Source organism: Phyllobates terribilis, unplaced genomic scaffold (genome assembly GCF_046119375.1).
Source record: "Phyllobates terribilis strain yellow unplaced genomic scaffold, ASM4611937v1 Scaffold_2__4_contigs__length_985480577, whole genome shotgun sequence".
Taxonomy (NCBI): Eukaryota; Metazoa; Chordata; class Amphibia; order Anura; family Dendrobatidae; genus Phyllobates; species Phyllobates terribilis.
Genome location: NW_027362762.1, coordinates 801,980,938 through 802,000,173, shown reverse-complemented (window position 1 = coordinate 802,000,173; position 19,236 = coordinate 801,980,938). Strand labels below are relative to the sequence as shown.

General features: G+C 48.7%; 1 protein-coding gene across 1 annotated transcript in view; it reads right to left on the bottom strand.

Annotated features, from left to right (window-relative positions):
• PHEX (phosphate regulating endopeptidase X-linked) overlaps positions 1-19,236 on the bottom strand; it is a 401,425-nt gene that overhangs the window by 335,743 nt on the left and 46,446 nt on the right. Inside the window, exon 2 of the mRNA XM_073667505.1 lies at positions 16,080-16,145. Coding sequence (XP_073523606.1) covers positions 16,080-16,145 — 66 coding nt within the window. The remainder of the gene's footprint in view (positions 1-16,079; positions 16,146-19,236) is intronic.

The following is a 19,236-nucleotide window of genomic DNA, read 5'->3' as shown; positions in this document are numbered from 1 at the left end:
GGCATGTGTCATTGGCAGTGTGTGTCACATGTCCTTGCCCTATAAGACCCAGCCATTTTCCCCGTCGCCACCATTTTCTCACTGCTGCAGCTGCGTCTTAGACGGCACCGCTGTTGCTGTGTGCACTATACCTTGTTAATTTCAAGCCAATTTTCGCACAAATCTACAGATAGCTTGGGAGTAGGGAATAGTTGTGATTGCAGTCCTTTTAAGGACTAGGTTACATCATTTCATACGACTTTTATCAGGCAGGTCTGTGCTCTTAAATAGATAGGTTGGGAGTAAAGACTAATTGTAATTGCAGTCCTTTTCAGGACTAAGTTACATCAGTTCCTATCAGTTTTTGCCAGGCAGGTCTGTGCCAGTGCTGTGCAAGTTTTTTTCACAGCATTTGGCTAAACCTAGCAAAGCTAATCCTTTTTGGCCTATTGCAGAGTGTGTTAGTCAGTGGAGTAGCCTATCTGTGTTGCAAGCTACACCACCTGTGTATAGAATACCAATTTTTTTACTGCACCTAGTGAAGTAAAACCTTTTGGGCATAGCATCATTCTATTAGTCCATCTATACTGACCTCCATCAGGTTGCAAATTGAATATAATTTTTTTCTGCATCTACCTCTGAGAAAATATTTGGGCTTCTAGCAGTGTGTGGGACTTGGTCTATTAGTCCATCTATACTGACCTCCATCAGGTTGCAAATTGAATATAATTTTTTTCTGCATCTATCTCTGAAAAAATATTTGGGCTTCTAGCAGTGTGTGGGACTTGGTCTATTAGTCCATCTATACTGACCTCCATCAGGTTGCAAATTAAAAATAATTTTTATCTGCATCTAGCTCTGAAAAAATATTTGGGCTTCTAGCAGTGTGTGGGACTTGGTCTATTAGTCCATCTATCCTGACCTCAAACAGGTTGCAAATTCAATATAATTTTTTCTGCATATATCTGTGAAAAAATATTTGGGCTTCTAGCAGTGTGTGGGACTTGGTCTATTAGTCCATCTATACTGACCTCCATCAGGTTGCAAATTGAATATATTTTTTTTCTGCATCTAGCTCTGAAAAAATATTTGGGCTTCTAGCAGTGCGTGGGACTTGGTCTATTAGTCCATCTATACTGACCTCCATCAGGTTGCAAATTAAAAATAATTTTTATCTGCATCTAACTAGAAAAAATATTTGGGCTTCTAGCAGTGTGTGGGACTTGTTCTATTAGTCCATCTATACTGACCTCCATCAGGTTGCAAATTGAATATAATTTTTTTCTGCATCTAGCTCTGAAAAAATATTTGGGCTTCTAGCAGTGTGTGGGACTTGTTCTATTAGTCCATCTACACTGACCTCCATCAGGTTGCAAATTGAATATAATTTTTGAATATAAATTTCTGCATCTAACCCAGCCAATAGTTTTGGTCTAATACCACAGTTTGGCCACTCAGCTCTGCTCGGTTCCCATCCATTGTTTTTTTGTGCAAACAACTCAAGAGTTGTGAATTAGTTAACCACGAAAATGAGTGGAAAAAGGCCTGCTGCTGGTGGAAAGGGGAATAGGCGTGTTGGGAAGGGGAAAAAAGGTTGTGTCCGTGGGGTAGGTGTTAAAGCAACAGTAACATCTGCAGAAGAAAGACCATCTTCCAGCCAAACTAAAATGTCTACTTCTTTTAGCGGACAATGTGATAAGATCCCATTCTTACGGCCACGCCAATCGCTACAAATTCCAGATGAGGCACAAAAACAGCAGGTGCTTCAACGGATATCAAGTGCTCCTTTAAGTGGGCTCTCCTCCACATCAACTTCAACATCACAAATACTCCAGTCCTCAGAGGTGTCACCCCAATCGCACTTGGTGATCTGCACTGATGCCCAGAATCTTTATGAGTCGGATCCAGGACCAGACGCAGAAGGTTCTGACCATAATGTAGACCCTCATTCCCAAACTGTAACTCCTGTTGGTGGAGACAATGAGGAAGACAATGATGAAACTCAAATACCTGATTGGAGCGACAACTTTAGTTTTTTGTCAGGGCAGGAACAGGTTGGCTCTGAGGACGACTGGTGTGATAACACACAGGGTGATGATGATGAGGTTGGAGATCCCACTTACTGTCAACCCACAGTCAGCCAAGAGATGAGGTCAGCAGAGGAGGTGGAGGAGGATGCTAGTGACGACGAGGTCAGGTTGCGCCTTCCTGGACAGAGACGTAGTACTGGAAGCACGTCAACAACTGCATCCTCAAACACAACTCTGCCTCTCACCACAAGTCACGGTGGCTCTTCAGGTCGCATGGGTGCTAAGCCTTGCATAGCCTGGGCATTTTTTCAGATCGATAAAGATGACCCAACTCGTGTTATCTGTAACATTTGTCAGCAAAAGCTAAGTAGAGGCCAAAAAATACATAGTTTGAGTACTTCATGCATGAACCGGCACATGGACATGAAGCATAAGTTGCAGTGGGAAGCTCACTGTGCTACAATGCGGCCTAGCCGGCTGGGCCAACCACCGTCTGCCACATCTTGTGCATCCGCGGCCTCTTCATCCTCTGTGACTGGGGGGACAGCAGTCACACCTGTTTTGGGATGCAGACCTGCCACCTCTTTACCCGCAACAGCCAGCGTGATTGGCAGGTCATCATTTTCTTTGGAGGTGGTAACACCAGCTGGTGTTGAGCGCTGTCCGACATCGATAGCACCACCTTTGGATCAAGGCAACCTAACATGTCCGCCTGCATCTTCCTCACAGACCGGCAGTTTGCCGGGGACACCCTTATCAACCCCGTCTAAGAACAACAGCCAGCCCTCGGTCCCTCAGATGTGGACAAGTAAAAGACCATTTCCTCCTAGCCATGAGAAAGCTAAGAGGTTGAATTTCACCATCTGCAAGCTCTTGGCTACAGAAATGCTGCCTTTCTGCCTGGTGGACACAAAGGATTTTCGAGACCTTATGTCCGTCGCAGTGCCCCAGTACCAGATGCCCAGTCGGCACTACTTCTCAAAGAAAGGTGTGCCTGCGCTCCACCAGCATGTCGCACACAACATCACCGCTTCTTTGAGAAACTCTGTGTGTGACAGGGTGCATTTCACCACAGACACTAGGACGAGTAGGCATGGACAGGGGCGTTACATGTCGCTGACTGGGCACTGGGAAGCTATGGTGACAGCAGGACAAGGGGCTGCTGTCCAAATCTTGCCGTCCCCACGAGTTGTACGTCAATCCTCTTTATCTCAAAGTTCCTCCACTGCTTCTGCCTCCTCAACCTCCTCTCGGTCCTCCACCTGCACCCAAAGCCTGTCTGGTCATGCCACAAGCTTTCTAACTGCGCAGAAGGGATCCTGCACACCTCATTACTATGCTGGCAGTAGGGCTCAACGTCATCAGGCGGTTTTTACTTTGAAATGTCTGGGAAATGTGAGTCACACAGCTGAGGAGTTGTGGTCAGCTCTGGAGAACCAATTTCATGAATGGTTGTCTCCACTGGACCTGAAACCAGGGAAGGCCATGTGCGACAATGCTGCAAACCTGGGTGCGGCCCTTCGCCGGGGCAATGTCACAAACGTGCCTTGTATGGCTCACGTGTTGAACCTGGTTGTCCAGCAATTTTTAGCCCACTATCCCGGACTAGATGGCCTTCTGCAGAGGGCACGGTCGCTGTGTGCTCACATCCGCCGTTCGCATCCCGCAGCTCAGCGACTTACATCTCTACAGAAGTCGTTGGGCCTGCCACTTCACCGGCTAAAATGCGATGTGCCTACCCGGTGGAATTCAACTCTGCACATGTTGCAGCGACTGTGGCAGCACCGACAAGCCCTGGTGCAATACGTTCTGACGTATAGCCTGGGCCAACGAGATCCAGAGGTGGGGCAAATCACGCTGGAGGAGTGGTCTCAGATCAGGGACCTATGCACCCTTCTGCACAGTTTTGAAATGGCGACGAAGATGTTTAGTGCTGACGATGCCATTATCAGCATGACTATTCCGGTGATTTACATGCTGGAGCACATGTTAAACAGAATTCAGAGTCAGGTGGTGGCACAAGAGGAGGTGGAGGAAGTAGAGGAGGAGGAGTTGTATGCGGAAGGGCTAACATCTCCAAGATCCAGACGGTCGGCAGCACCAAGGCGGCAGGCATGTGAGGGTGGGGGAGATGGTTTTACCAGGGCGCATGGTAGCAGCCAAACTAGTGAGGAAGGTGCAGGAGCCCAGGAAGAAGTGGAGGACGAACTGATGGAAGACTCATCAGATGAGGGAGACCTTGATCACATTTCTGTTGTGCGAGGCTGGGGGGAGAGGACAGAGGAAGGAAGCATGATTGTTACCTCGCCACCAACACAACAGGGACTTGGTGCTCCTGGATGCGCAACACACATGAGTGCCTTCTTGCTGCACTACCTGCAACATGACCCTCGAATTGTGAGAATTAGAAATAATCCTGACTACTGGGTTGCCACACTGTTAGATCCCCGGTACAAAAGTAAATTTGCAGAAATTATTCCTGCCATAGAAAGGGATGCACGCATGCAGGAGTATCAGCAGAGACTGTTGCAGAATCTTACATGTGCTTTTCCACAAAACACCAGTGGTGCACGTAGTGAATCTCACAGTTCCAACTTGCCAACCATGGGACCGTCGAGTGTTCAGCACTCAAACCGTAACAGAAACACAGTATCTGCTGGTAACATCAATTTTGCGGAATCATTTCACCACTTTCTTAGCCCATCCTTTGCAAGGCCACAGGAGACAAGAAGTCTGACACATAGTCAACGCCTAGAGACGATGGTACAGGAGTATCTCCAAGTAAACATTGAAGCCATGACTGTGTCACTGGACCCTTGCTCTTTTTGGGCTTCCAATCTGGATAAATGGCCGGAGCTAGCCACTTACGCCTTGGAGATCTTGTCATGCCCCGCAGCCAGCGTTCTGTCTGAACGTGTGTTCAGCGCTGCTGGTGGTGTGCTGACAGATAAGCGCACGCAGCTCTCCACTGACAATGTAGACAGACTCACGTTCATAAAGATGAACAAATCATGGATCCGAAACGACTTTTCTACCACTGTGTCATACTGGGGAGAGTAAAAGCTTGATGATTGGTTAAAATCACCTCACCAACCGTTTTAAGCTTTCAAATTTCTATTCATGTTTATCTGTATCTTGGCTGGAAAATAATTTGGGCTTTGTAGCAGTGTGCAGTACTGATTCTATTAGGCCATCTATACTAAGCTCCACCAGATTTAAAATTACTAATTATGTTTATCTGTATCTTGGCTGGAAAATAATTTGGGCTTTGTAGCAGTGTGCAGCACTGATTCTATTAGGCCATCTATACTAAGCTCCACCAGATTTAAAATTACTAATCATGTTTATCTGTATCTTGGCTGGAAAATAATTTGGGCTTTGTAGCAGTGTGCAGTACCGATTCTATTTGGCCATCTGTACTAAGCTCCACCAGATTTAAAATTAATAATAATTTTTAGCTACATCTAGCCCGGAAAAAAATTTTGGGGCTCCGAGATGCGCAAGACACATAAGTGCCTTCTTGCTGCACTACCTGCAACATGACCATCAGATTGTCAGAATTCGAAGTAATCCTGACTACTGGGTTGCCACACTCTTAGATCCCCCACACTCTTCGATCAACGTTTTCATTTTAATAAAGACAAAAAAAATGGTAATTTTTGAAATTATAAGCATTAGCAGGTTATTAGAAACTGAAATCAAACAGTTTTCAACTCAAAACTTTATTCTAGGTGATGTTACATTTGCACATAGGACCCCTTGTTCGAAAGGAGCTTCTGAACTCTCTCGTCCACTGAATTTGTCAGGTTTTGGATGGTTTCTGCTTCAATTGTTTTGCATGAGGACAGAATACCCTCCCAAAGCTGTTGCTTAGATGTGAACTGCCTCCCGCCATCATAGACACTCCTTTTGATGATGCTCCAGAGGTTCTGAAAGGGGTAGAGGTCAGGGGAGCAAGGGGGTCACACCATAAGTTTGTCCCCTTTTATGCCCATATCAGCCAGAGATGCAGATGTGTTATGTGCAGCATGAGACGGTGCATTATCATGCATGAAAATGATCTTGCTGTGGAATACACGGTTCTTCTTCTTGAACCATGGCAGGAAGTGCTGTTTGAGAAACTCCACATACATTATGGAGTTCATCTTTACCCCTTGAGGGATCCTAAAGGGGCCGACAATCTCTCTCCCCATGATTCCAGCTCAAAACATTACTCCACCTCCTCCTTGTTGGCGCTGTAGCCGTGTTTGTGTGGGGTGTCCATCAACCAGCCATCCTCCACTCCATCCATCTGGACCATCGAGCGTTGCACGGCACTCATCCGTGAACAAAACAGTTTTGAAATCAGTCTTCATTTATTGTTTGGCCCACTGGAGCCGTTTCTGCTTGTGTGCAGTAGATAGAGGAGGTCGACAGGATGGCATATGCACAGCTGCAAACCTCTGAAGGACCCTGCATCATGTTGTTCGGGGGACGTTGAAGGCACCAGAAGCTTCAAAAACTTGTCTGCTGCTATGACAAGGCTTTTTTGACGCTGCTCTTTTAACCTGACGTAATTGCCTGTAGGAAAGAGTCCTCAATTTGCCCTTATCAGCACGCACACGTGTGTACTGTGAATCAGCTACATACTTCTTGATTGCCAAGACACTTCATCCTGATCATCGCACAATGTTGATTGTAGTCATGCCTTGACCTAAACACTCCACAATTTGTTGCTTCTCAGCAGCCGACACATCCTTTTTCTTTCCCATTTTGGCAGAAAATGTAGGCTGCTTAATAATGTGGGACAGCCTTCTTAAGTAGTCTTGCCTTTCATTGGACACACCTGCCAAACTAATTAGCACAGGTGTCTGCAATTGCTTACAGTGATATAAAGAGCCCTGACACACATCACCATTAATGAGTTTAACTGACAAACAAACAAATTCTTCCCTTATCACTCCTAAACACTTTTTGCATAATAATTTGGAACACAGTGTACATGTGCTTTTCCACAAAACACCAGTGGTTCACGTAGTGAATCTTACAGTTCTAACTTGCCAACCATGGTCTGTATGGAGTTGTTCAATAAAGGGCCCAAAATTAAGATAACATAGACGGGAGAGGTCTCTATGAATAGGAATTCCTAAGTATTTGATACCCTGTGAGGGCCAGGCAAAGGGAAAGTTGGACTGGATGGAATCCTGTATAGATTTGGGGAGGGAGACATCGAGGGCCTCAGACTTCGCTGCATTGATTTTAAAATTTGACCATGTAACAAAGTGATCTATTTCAGCCATAACAGCAGGGATGGATATATGTGATTGAGTGATATATACTAGGACATCATCAGCAAATAGAGAGCACTTGTATTCGGTGCCTCCCACCTCAATCCACCTAATATTGGGGTTATGGCGAATTGATGAGAGCAGGTGCTCCGTCACTAGGATGTATAAGAGAGGGGACAGAGGACATCACTGCCTTGTCCCATTGGTGATTATGAAAGGTGATGAAAATGTTCTGACGCGCCCCCTGGGCCTTGGGACACCCGGAGCCGGACCCTTTTTGGTGGATGCTGGTGGTTGTAGTCTCCGTGGCGGCGACCCGGTTCCGTGGCTCAGGGCGGTCAAACCAGTGGCGGAACTATTTATGTGGTTTTGATGTTTAAACGTCCGACTACGCCACCCGTGGATTGCGGTCAGAGTGAACCGCCACTGCAGGGCAGACCGCTGAGGCTGGTGTTGTGGGTGCAGCAGAGCGTAGCGTAACTCCCCAGAGGAGTATAGCCTCAGGGCAGTGTATGCGGAGGATGGGGGTGATGGTGCAGGGCAGCAGCAGTAACGACACGGAGTCAGTGATGCAGTCCAGGGCCTTTACTCACAGTTCTTATTATCCAGACCACTTCTGCAGGTAACGGCTGCCCACGTCGTACTGTGCTCACCAGGTGAGGGGCTCAGACAACTCCCAGATAACTTTGGAGCGCTTCACAGGACCCCCTTTGTGTGTCCTTTGTCTGGCCTTTCTTACCAACCCTTCTGTCCGACTGCCTCGGGCCTCCTCTTGGTAAACTTGGCGCAGTTTCCCTGACCCTATGTGGTGCCTTCCTAGCGGGTGTAGCGAGGGGCTGCGCCACATAAAATGTCACAGCCTCCGGTTTCTAGCTGAGGGTCGTTTCCCGCTTCCACTAGTTTCGGGGACCAGTCTCCCCCTTTGGCCTGACCCCTCCACGCAGGTGGATTCGGGCGTGCGGTGGCGACTCGCCCGTCCGCACCCCTGGGATCCCTTCGTTCCTCGTTCCTGGAGCCTTCTCTGCTCCTCTTCCTTCCTTCTCCCTCTTCCAGGCCTGGGCCTCTGTTACTAGGCCTGCCTCCGGAGCAGAGCTCATACAGAGCCCCTGCTCCCTGTCACTTCTGCTCAGACTTCTCTGCACTGAACTAAGATGGTGCCCACCTTTAATACTCCCTTCTCAATGCACCCAGGAACTGCTTCCTCCCTGCTCCTGCACTACAGGGTTCCCCTTCCTCTGTGTCCCCTCCCCCCACTCCAGCCAGGGACAGGGACTGTCGTGCCCATCTCAGGGGCATATTGGTCGCCCTGCCCCACGGCAATGTGGTGTAATGCATGCAGGTGTCGGGTCCTGATCCACACTCCATCCTTACCTGAGAGTGAGATATCACACCTCAGGGTGCTACAGTTCCATTTATCTTCAGCCTAGGTGACGTATTGCGATACGGGGCCGTGATTTTGGCTATAAAAGGGTCCCCTAGACCCCTACCCCAAGCTTTTTAAGAGAATAATATATGGCGTGCCAGGAGACTCTATGGAATGCTTTCTCAGCATCCAACGAGAGTATCTAATTACAAATTTTTAATTGCATCTAGCCCAGGAAATACTTTGTGCCTAGTAGCAGTGTCTGCTAGTCAGCGGATTATCCCGGCTGTTAAGCAAGCTATACCACCTGTAGTTTGGACACTTAATTTTTTCAAAGGAAATGCTTCGGGACCACGGGATACTCAGTGAAGAGCATCAGGAGGCACCCCAAGGCATAGGGGCTGGGACTGGCGGTAGGATGCCTTGCGGTGGACAGCCGAGCTCGATCCTTATAAAAGCTTTTTAACTGCAGCAGCTTTAGTGGACGCTACTGGAGCTGGAATTACGCGGCTGCTGGCATGAGACTTGCCCTCCAATAGATCCTTGTAAAAGGATTTAAAGTGTATTCATTCAAATTAGAGAGACAATTTAAATTAAAAAGCTTAGAGCTGCCTCCACCACAGGGGGGCTCGCTCGACCCACCAGCGGACAGGCACCAGAATTGGGAGAGGGGGGCTGGCCGTCAGGGTCCACCGCGGCTCTGGCACAAACCCGGCGACACGGAGGTGGCACGGGCAGGAACGGACTGGCCGTGTCGGCTTCTCACTTTTTGGATTTTAGAAGGGCATGACATGCCTATATCTGTGTCTCTCCCTCCTTTTACTCCTCCACCTCTTTTCTTTTCGCATGACTATATGTACTTGTCACTTTTCCATGTGTTAGTTATGTCTTCTGAGCAGTTTGTCAGCTTTTGGACACCTTTGAAGGTGTTTTCTATGTGTTTCTATGTGTTTTTGTTTGCCTGCCATTGGTTTTAACGGTGTTCGAAGGTGTTCGACGAACAGTTCGACGAACAGTTCGGCGAATACACGGGTGTTCGACGAACCGAACCGAACTCGAACACTACGGGGGTGGCTCAACACTAGTGTCTAGGACCGCTCGGAGAGGTCGTCCTAGGCAAGAGTAAATCCTCTCCGTCCTTGACCCTATCCATTTACAGTGGTGAGACCCGCTTCTTCGAGACTGCCCACTTGGATTCCGGATCCACTGGGAATCTCATTTCACAGGCTGTAGTGGAGCGGTATCAGATTCCTACCATACGTCTGGCTGAACCATTGGCAGTCACTTCCGTGGATGGGAGACTTCTTCCAGAGCCTTTAACCCTTCAGGTGGGAATGCTGCACTCAGAGAGGATCTCCTTTCATGTGCTGTCTGGTCTCTCTCACTCCCTCTTGCTTGGTCTACCCTGGTTACAGAGACATGAACCCGTCCTGAATTGGCGATCTGGTGAGGTGCTCCGTTGGGGGCAGGATTGCCATGAGTCCTGTCTGGTTCCGGTTCGTCCAGCTCGACCCCTGTCTACTCCAGCTAATCTACCTGGTCTGCCGGCACCCTTCTGGTCCTATGTGGACGTCTTCGACAAGAAGGAAGCTGAAACACTACCACCTCATAGGCCATATGATTGCCCAATCGACCTGTTACCCGGGGCTTCACCTCCCCGTGGGCCTATTAACCCCTTGTCACTGGTTGAGATCCGGGCCTTGTCTGAGTACATAGAAGAGAATCTTGCTAGGGGATTCATCCAGAAATCTACTTCCCCGGCTGGAGCAGGATTCTTCTTCGTTAAGAAGAAAGATGGCTCACTACGTCCCTGTATCGATTACAGGGGTCTTAACCAGATTACTTTCAAGAATAAGTACCCCCTGCCTCTCAACTCTGAGCTGTTCGACCACCTTAAAGGCGCGAAGATCTTCACCAAGCTCGATCTTTATGGGGCGTACAATTTGGTTCGGATTCGCCAGGGAGACGAGTGGAAGATGGCATTCAACATCCGGGACGGTCACTATGAATATTGCGTGATGCCCTTTTGTCTCTGTAATGCCCTAGCCGTCTTCCAGGACCTGGCTAACAACATCTTCCGTTATCTCCTGTATTCTTGCATGGTTGTGTACCTGGATGATATCTTGGTCTTCTCTACGGACCTGCCCACACACCGGAGGGATGTTCGTCAGGTTCTGCTAAGGCTCCGGCAGAATCGCCTATATGCAAAATTTGAGAAATGACTCTTCAAGCAGACTTCCCTTCCGTTCCTGGGATATATTATCTCCGAGACTGGTCTACGGATGGATCCCGAGAAGGTTTCTGCCGTCTTAAAGTGTCCCCGACCGGAGGGGTTCAAGGTGATTCAGCGATTCCTGGGCTTCGCAAATTATTACCACCTCTTCATCCCTCATTTCTCCTCCTGAACCGCTCCCATCTCCGCGCTCACCTGTAAGGGAGCAAATCCCAGGGAATGGACTTCCGAAGCGGAGGAGGCCTTCGTCTCCTAAAACAAGCTTTCTCCCCTGCCCCTGTGCTGCACCGTCCGGATTGCAACAAGCAGTTCTTCCTGGAGGTTGATGCTTCCTCCTCCAGAGCCGGAGCGGTGCTCGCCCAGAAATCTCCGTCCAGGAGAATAGTAACCTGCGGCTTCATCTCCAAGCTCTTCTCCTCATCCGAGCACAACTACTCCATAGGAGATCGTGAGCTGCTAGCCATCAAATTGGCGCTGGAGGAGTGGCACTACCTGCTGGAGGGGACTCTGCACCCGGTGGTCATCTACACTTACCACAAAAACCTGGCCTATTTACAAAATGCCCAAAGACTCAATCCACGTCAGGCCCGGTGGTCTCTGTTCTTTGCCCGATTCTACTTTATTCTACACTACCGCCCTGAGGACAAGAACATTAAAGTCGACGCTCTATCCTGCTCATTCCTGTGTTCCGACCAAGAGGAGGAGCCTCTGCATATCATCGACCCCTCCAAAGTAATGACTGTGGCTCCGTTTGACCTGTCTCGTCTTCCACCAGGTAAGACCTTTGCAGCAGTTCCAGATCGTAAGAAGGTTCTTCTCTGGGGCCATTCATCCAAGCTTGCCGGCCATGCTGGCCAGAGGAAGACCTTCCTGCTCATCGCCCGGCATTACTGGTGGCCTTCCCTAGGCAAGGATGTTGCGGATTTCGTCACGGCTTGTTCCTCCTGTGCCCGTAAGAAGGTTCCCAGGCATCTTCCAGCCGGCCATCTCCTTCCTCTTCCCGTACCTTCCGCTCCGTGGCAACACATTGCTATGGACTTTATTACGGATCTCCCTGTTTCTGCCGGTTGTACTGTCATTTGGGTAGTCGCTGACCGCTTTTCTAAAATGGCCCACTTCATCCCGCTGCCTGGTCTCCCATCTGCATCTGTGCGGGCTAAGGACTTCTTCCATCACATCTTTCATCTCCACGGCCTACCCCTCCACACTGTGTCTGATCGCGGGGTCCAGTTCACTTCGCACTTCTGGAGAGCTACGTGCAAGCTGCTGGATGTCTCCTTGGATTTCTCCTCTGCTTATCATCCTCAGTCCAATGGTCAAGTGGATCGTATCAACCAGGTTCTTACCAGCTTTCTTCGGCACTTCGTCAACGCTCACCATAACGATTGAGTTGAGCTCCTACCCTGGGCCGAGTTCTCCTATAACAACCATGAGAGCGAGTCTTCTTCCAAATCCCCGTTCTTTGTGGTCTTCGGTCAACACCCCCGGATTCCGTTTCCCGTCTCTTCTTCAGTGGACAATCCTGCCGCGGAGTCTCTGGTCAGCGAATTTTCTACTATTTGGGAAGACACTAGATCCGCACTTCTTCAGTCCTCCGAGCGGATGAGGAAACATGCTGACAAGAGACGTCTGGATCCGCCTCAATTCCGTCCGGGAGACAAGATCTGGCTCTCCTCCAAATATGTTCGTCTCAAAATACCATCGTATAAGTTGGGTCCGCGAGGTTCTGAACCAAATCAATCCTGTGGCTTACAAGCTAAAACTCCTGGCCACCTTACGGATTCCCAACTCCTTTCACATATCTCTCCTCAAACCAGTTGTTCTTAATTCATTTTCTGAGGATCCAGGTACCACCCCAGCTCCGGTCTCCGCTGAGGACGTCTATGAGGTAGAGAACATTTTAGCAACCAAAAGGGTAAGAGGAAAAACCATTTTTCTGGTGGATTAGAAGGGGTTTGGTCCAGTGGAGAGGTCTTGGGAACCCAGGGAGAAAATCCATGCCTTTCTTCTTCTTAAAGAATTTCTTGCAAGCCTAAAAAAGAGGGGGCGTAAAGGGGGGGTACTGTAGAATCGGCATCCCCCTTACCGCCACGGTCCTGGTCCGGCATCTTTCGGCCTCCTTGCTGCTGCTGCTGCACGCAGCTTCCCGGGCACTGTGCTTAGGTCGCGCGCGCTCCCTCCCTCTTAAAGGGGCCGCGCGCCGTCCTAAAAGTCCCCAGCCGATGGCCGGAGGACTTTCCCTATTTAAAGCACCTCCTCCAATATGGAGGTGCCCGTGCTAGGTTGTTGCTCTGTGTTCTTACTGTTGCATCAGCCCTCAGGTCCCTCTGTAAGTCAGTCCTGTCCGCCAGTCTGTTCTTCAGTCCAGCCTGCCAGTCTGATTACAATCCAGCCCGACAGTCAGTCTACAGTCCAGTCCACCAGTCTGTCTATGGGCTCTGCCCGCCTGCTTACCTGGAAGCACCTGCCAGTTACCCGTTGTGCCCGCCAGCCTGCCTACCCGGAGCACCCGTCTGGCTATCAGCCGAATCAGCCTGCTTATCCGCTGTACCGGTTTGTTCCTGCCATCTGACCCATGGGAGTCACCTGCTCTCATACAAGGTCGGTCCCAGAGTGGCACCTGATCCCCCTGCTCGGTCCCTCCCTGGTTCACGGAGTCGACTGAGCCGCCATGCAACCTTGGTCAGGCCAAGTAGGTACTTAGTCATGCCCCTCTGGTCCCTCCTTGCACTGCAGCACAGAGGTTCCACCATCTGATCCTTAACATAGGACTTTGCATTTCTCCCTGATAAAAACCATTCTGTCAGTTGTTGCCCACAGTTCCAGTTTGTTTAGATCTTTTTTAAACCACTCTCTTTTCTCTAGTATTAGCTTTCCCTTCTAGCTTTGTGTCATCAGAAAATTTTATCAGTTTACACTCAATTCCTTCATCTAAATCGTTGATAGAGATGTTGAACAACACAAAGCCCAGGACACAGCCTTATGGTACCCCACTTGAGATATTCTTTCAACTGGATGTTCAACCATTTATTACCACACTTTGGGTCCGATCACTAAGCCAGTTAGGAATCCACCTAACAATTGCTTTGTCCATTCCATACTTGGTCATTTTTTCAATAAGAATGGTGTGAGATACTTTGTCAAATGCTTTGCTGAAGTCAAGATATACTATATCTACTGCGTTTCCCTGATCCACCCAGTCAGTATTTCTGTCATAGAAAGAAATTAAGTTAGGCTGTGTGCCCACTATGCGTTTTTTAAGCGTTTCCGCAGAGGCAATTCCGCTTGGTAGAAGGTCTGCCATGTTCCCCAAAGATAATCCGCATGTCCTGTGCACATGTGGGGAAATTTCCGCTGCGGATTATCATTGCAGAAAAATCCACAGCACTAGCAATTATTTTGCGTAAACGCGGCGTTTTCGCCACCATTGACTTGCATTGGAATGCATGGATTCCGCATCACTGCATCTGCAGATGCGGAATCCAAGCGTTTCAATGTGCGGATGGTACACGGGTCTGGAGAAAACTCTCCTCTGGACCCGGGTACCAAAGTACCTGTAAAAAAAAGAATAAAATAAAAAATAAATATTATACTTACCTTCTGATGGTCCCCGGTCTCCATAGCGATGCGTCTCGGCTTGACGGCAGCTCGCGATGGTCTGAAAAGGACCTGCCGTAACGTCATTTAGTCATGTGACAGGTCACGCGACCGTTGACGTCAGCAGGTCCTTTAGTCCACCGCGAGCTGCCGGCAAGCCGAGACGCGTCGGATAAAGACTCCGGGGGCCATCGGAAGTATAGATTTTTTTTTTGGACATTCTTTTACGGTCACACTATATAAATCCATGCCGTTTGCATGGATTTATATAGTGTGACCAAGTTGACAAGCACTTTCCAAGTGATGCTAAAATCGCTTGGAAAGCGCTTGACAACCCGCATGAGGAAATGCATGTGAAGAACGCTTCACATCCGCATGTTCCTGGCAGGAAAAACGCATGTACAATCTGCATGCGTTTTTTCTGCCAGGGAGATGCAGAAATGCTCAGGAAAAATCCGGACCATTTCTGCATCGTGGGCACACAGCCTTAGTCTCACATGACTTATTAGTTACAAACCCATGCTGGCTCTGGATAATCATTTCATTCCCATAAAGGTACTTGCATACATACTGTTTGAAGATTTGTTCAAAGATCTTTCCTGGTATAGAAGTAACATGCTTGTTTTTTTTCCTGACTGATTTGGAAAATTGCTGCATTTTTGAAAATTGCAGCATGTCATTTCTTTCACCATTATTGCAGCGTTTTTTCATCCATAGAAAGCAATGAGTGACTGCAAAAATGCAACAAAAACGCAGGAAAAATGCTGCTATCAGATTTTGCAGGATGTGAAACTCATTTATTTTTGTGATTTTTTTCAAGTTTAAACCATAATGTCTTGGTGTCCTCACCTGAGCATGGCTGTTAGTATTAGTACAGTTTAATTAAATTAGTGAATTGTGTAAAAGTAAAGTATGCCTGACCAACTCAATGCCCTACCAATATGTGAAAAGTAAACAATGTCCTACCAACTTAATCCCCTATCAATGTGCTTAGTAACCAATGCCCTACCAATTCAATTTCCTCTACATTTGCAATTGTGTATTTCTTCAAAAACTCATGTAAGCTTAGAGTGGCAGCAAAGCTGAACATCGGGATTGTGAAAAACGCAGCAAGAATGCAGCAAGAAAAGCAGCAAAACCTGTGTTTTTGCTGCAGCTTTTTTTTTACTGTTAAGAGATCAAGTTTTGGCTGCATAATGCATCAAAAAAGCAAAGTGTGAACATTGCTTAATATCTGTGTAATGTTCTATAAACCCATGTTGCTATGTATTCATATGGACCGTAAAATCTGTACTATCACACCCGGGCAAGGAAAGGATGAATCATTGAAAACATTATATTGTACCCTTTTGCTTTTCCGTTGAGGATCTTTGTGCAGGTTATCTTTTTATATTAGGTATTTTACTATTTCAACAACCCCAACTAAAGTATGGATTACATTCCTAGAATCGGCACTAATAACAATACCAGAAATCTCCAGAGAAAGAGAAGTAGTGCAGAAGGTTTAGTGCAGAAATATCCACTGAAGAAGAATAATGAGAGTTGTATCCATGACTTTTCATAATTGTTTCAGGGATTAAGTATTATTGTATCTTTCTGTGCAGACTTACCGGCTTCAATGCATTCTGGAGTTAAACAATAGCGTTCCTTGTGGAAATTAATAAATCCTTGAGTGACTGGCAAAAAAAAAAAGACAGATTTGCATTAGTTATCACCATGATGACATTTAGCAGGAGGCTGCATGCATTCTGTAAAATACGAATACCTGCTTTGTGCACATAACGGTAAAGCGAGGAACATTCCCTTTTATGGTGATTATTAGTATAGATACCACATCTGGTTCCCCATTATTGCATACAGAGGTTTCTCATGTTCTGTTCTCCCATTTCTTGGAACTATCAATATTACCTAGTGAACTTTTTAATATAAATGTACTTTCTCTAAATGAGTAATATGAAAAAATGTTATAGTCATAATAGCATATTGTGCCAACAAATGTAAAAAAAACACGAGTGTATGCAAATTTATCATCTGCAGCGTGTCAGAAAAAATACAGTTAGAAGATCCGACAGGAGACCACTGCCAGTTATGAGACTAGTGCCGTGCCGCCCACAGCTGACTTCTCCAGGTGCCGCTGCAGGTAATTGACAGGTCTTCTGTTATTGGAGAGACCTGTCAATCACCTGCAACGGCGCTAGGGGCAGCACCAGACTAGTCTCGTCTGTGGTCCCTGTTGGATCTTTAAAGCTCTGGCAATTCAGAGAAATCAGGTGACACGTTTCCTTTAACCCCTTTACCCCCCAGGGTGGTTTGCACGTTAATGACCAGGCCAATTTTTACAATTCTGACCACTGTCACTTTATGAGGTAATTACTCTGAAACGCTTCAACGGATCCCCCTGATTCTGAGACTGTTTTTTCGTGACATATTGTACTTCATGATAGTGGTAAAATTTATTCAATATCACTTGCGTTTATTTAAATTTCACTATTTTCAAAATTTGAATTTTTATGCCCATACATCAGAGAGATATGTGACACCCCAGGGGTCTGGTTGCCACAGTGATAGAGATATTATGTCTGACAGCAGGTGGGAGGTCCTTTGGTCAGGGATCCTGTGCATGCCACACCTCCTGCCCAGTCTTGGGAGGGGAAGAACTTCCCCTATATAAACCCGGGGCTGAAGCAGGGTTAGCAGTCAAGGAGAGTAGAGACAAGAAACAGTCACAGGAAGAAACAGCAGAAGCTCAGTGGGAGCAATACTACTACAAGTCAAGGGCTGGCAGCTGCAGAGCTCGCCCTGACTGAGAAGCTTTCTTACCGGACCCGGCGTCCGAGGCTGTGGGGACTAAGTCTTACCCAGCAGCAGAAGCCGACCGGCAGGGGATTTCAGGTCCTCAGGCCCAGAAACCCGAAGGCACGGTCACACGCGTGGGACCAGCACCGCCATCGTGGAGCGGAAGCCATTAGAAGGCCCCGAGTCACCGGCCATACGGGTGAGCACCACACGGTACACTCAGGGACGTGGGCTACTTATATCCGCTTCTAGCAAGGTAGCCAGAAGAGTGCAGTCAGTTTGGGAGGCCTACAACTCCGCCTGGCCAGGGGAGATCCCATCTGCTCAAGGACTGACCAGGCCCCGTTCACTAGCAAGTACTCCGGGAGGGTCTATCGTTGTTACCAGTAAAGACCCTGAATTACACCGCACCGTCTCTGAGTGGTTCCTGCTACCCCCATCATCCATCTGCTGCCCTGAGGCCATACCCCTCCCGTTGGGGGTTATACCATCTACGCTGCACCATCCATCCACCGGCCTCAGCGGACTGTCCTGCAGCGGCAGCTCCATAGTTGCATTCAACGGGTGGCGTAGTCGTCCTACATCTACCGCTGTTACATCGCCGCTCAGTTTGACTCCCTGGGCACGGACCGGGTCACCGCCACGAGACTACAACCCTCAACAGATCCGGCTCCGGGTAAGCTCCCGTGTGCGCAACGCAGCGCGACACAGGCCCAGGGGCGCGTCAACTTTGGCGTAGTCGGCAGGATTTCGTGCCCGCAACCACCGGGTACTGCGTGCCTGAAAAAGAGACTTTTCAAACTTACCTGTGGTGAAGATTCCCGCCATCCGGCGCCATCTTCAGCCTTCTTCCCGCCATCGGTGAAGTTTCCCGCCATCCGGCGCCATCTTCTGCCTTCTTCCCGCCATCCGTGGAGTTTTCCCGCCATTGGATGCCATCTTGAGGACGCCGCGCGGGAAGAAGAGGGGCGTGGACTCCGAAAGCGCGCGAGAACTGAAGCCCCGCCTCATGTCCGGACGTTGCGTAAGGTCCTGGAAGGAGCCCAGCAGACGCCGACGTCACAGGAGCGCGACGGAAGGTCCTCAACCCTGACGATCCACTGCGGAGCCGCGGCCTACGGAAGAGGATCATCGCAAGGTAGGCCACGGTCCACTAGGGGGGAGGAAGATGTCGGATACGGAGGAGAGCTTCACTGCCTCAACCCCCGCCAGCGCTACCGCTGCTGCAGTTATGCCCTTCACCATGCCCTATATCCCGGGAGCAGCTTGGCTACCCCAGTACTCAGGGGAGTCACATACCCTGCATGACTTTAGAGAAAAGCTGGATAGCCTCTTCCAGGTGTACCCCCTCACAGAAGAGCAAAAAGTGAGCATCCTGGTGGCCCAACTAACCGGGGCAGCCAAAAGGGAAGTAAAATCCTGGCCACCTGGGAGGAAGACTGTCGCAGGGATACTAACCCGGCTGAAGGACACCTTTGATACCCGCACCTCAGCCGAGATTAAGCTTAGATTCTACGGGTGCAAGCAGCGAGCGCATGAGAGTATAAGGGACTATGCACTAAACCTACAAGAGGCCCTGAGGGCCATTAAGCAGACCGACCCTGATGGAGTGGGAAACGAGGACAGGCTGTTGACCGAACAGTTTATAGAGGGACTGTATTGTAATACCCACCGAACCCAGTTGCGGGCAATGGCCTTACAGGATCCCCATCTGGGCTTTGCACAGTTCAAGGACAGAGCCATCCGGGTGCTCCGAGAACCGGCACCGGGTGGCGTTGTGACCCACAGGCGCCCTGCTATCACTTACCACCAGGAGGCGGCGCCCTTGTCGGCAGGGCCTGTGGGAGCTGATGCGCAGGCTTTGGACAATGACCCGGCTCCAGACCTACACCATCAGGTCCAAGAGCTAGCTAAGAGCGTTGCTGCGCTAACCCGAACTGTGCAGTCTTTACAGGCTTCCACCCCAGGGAA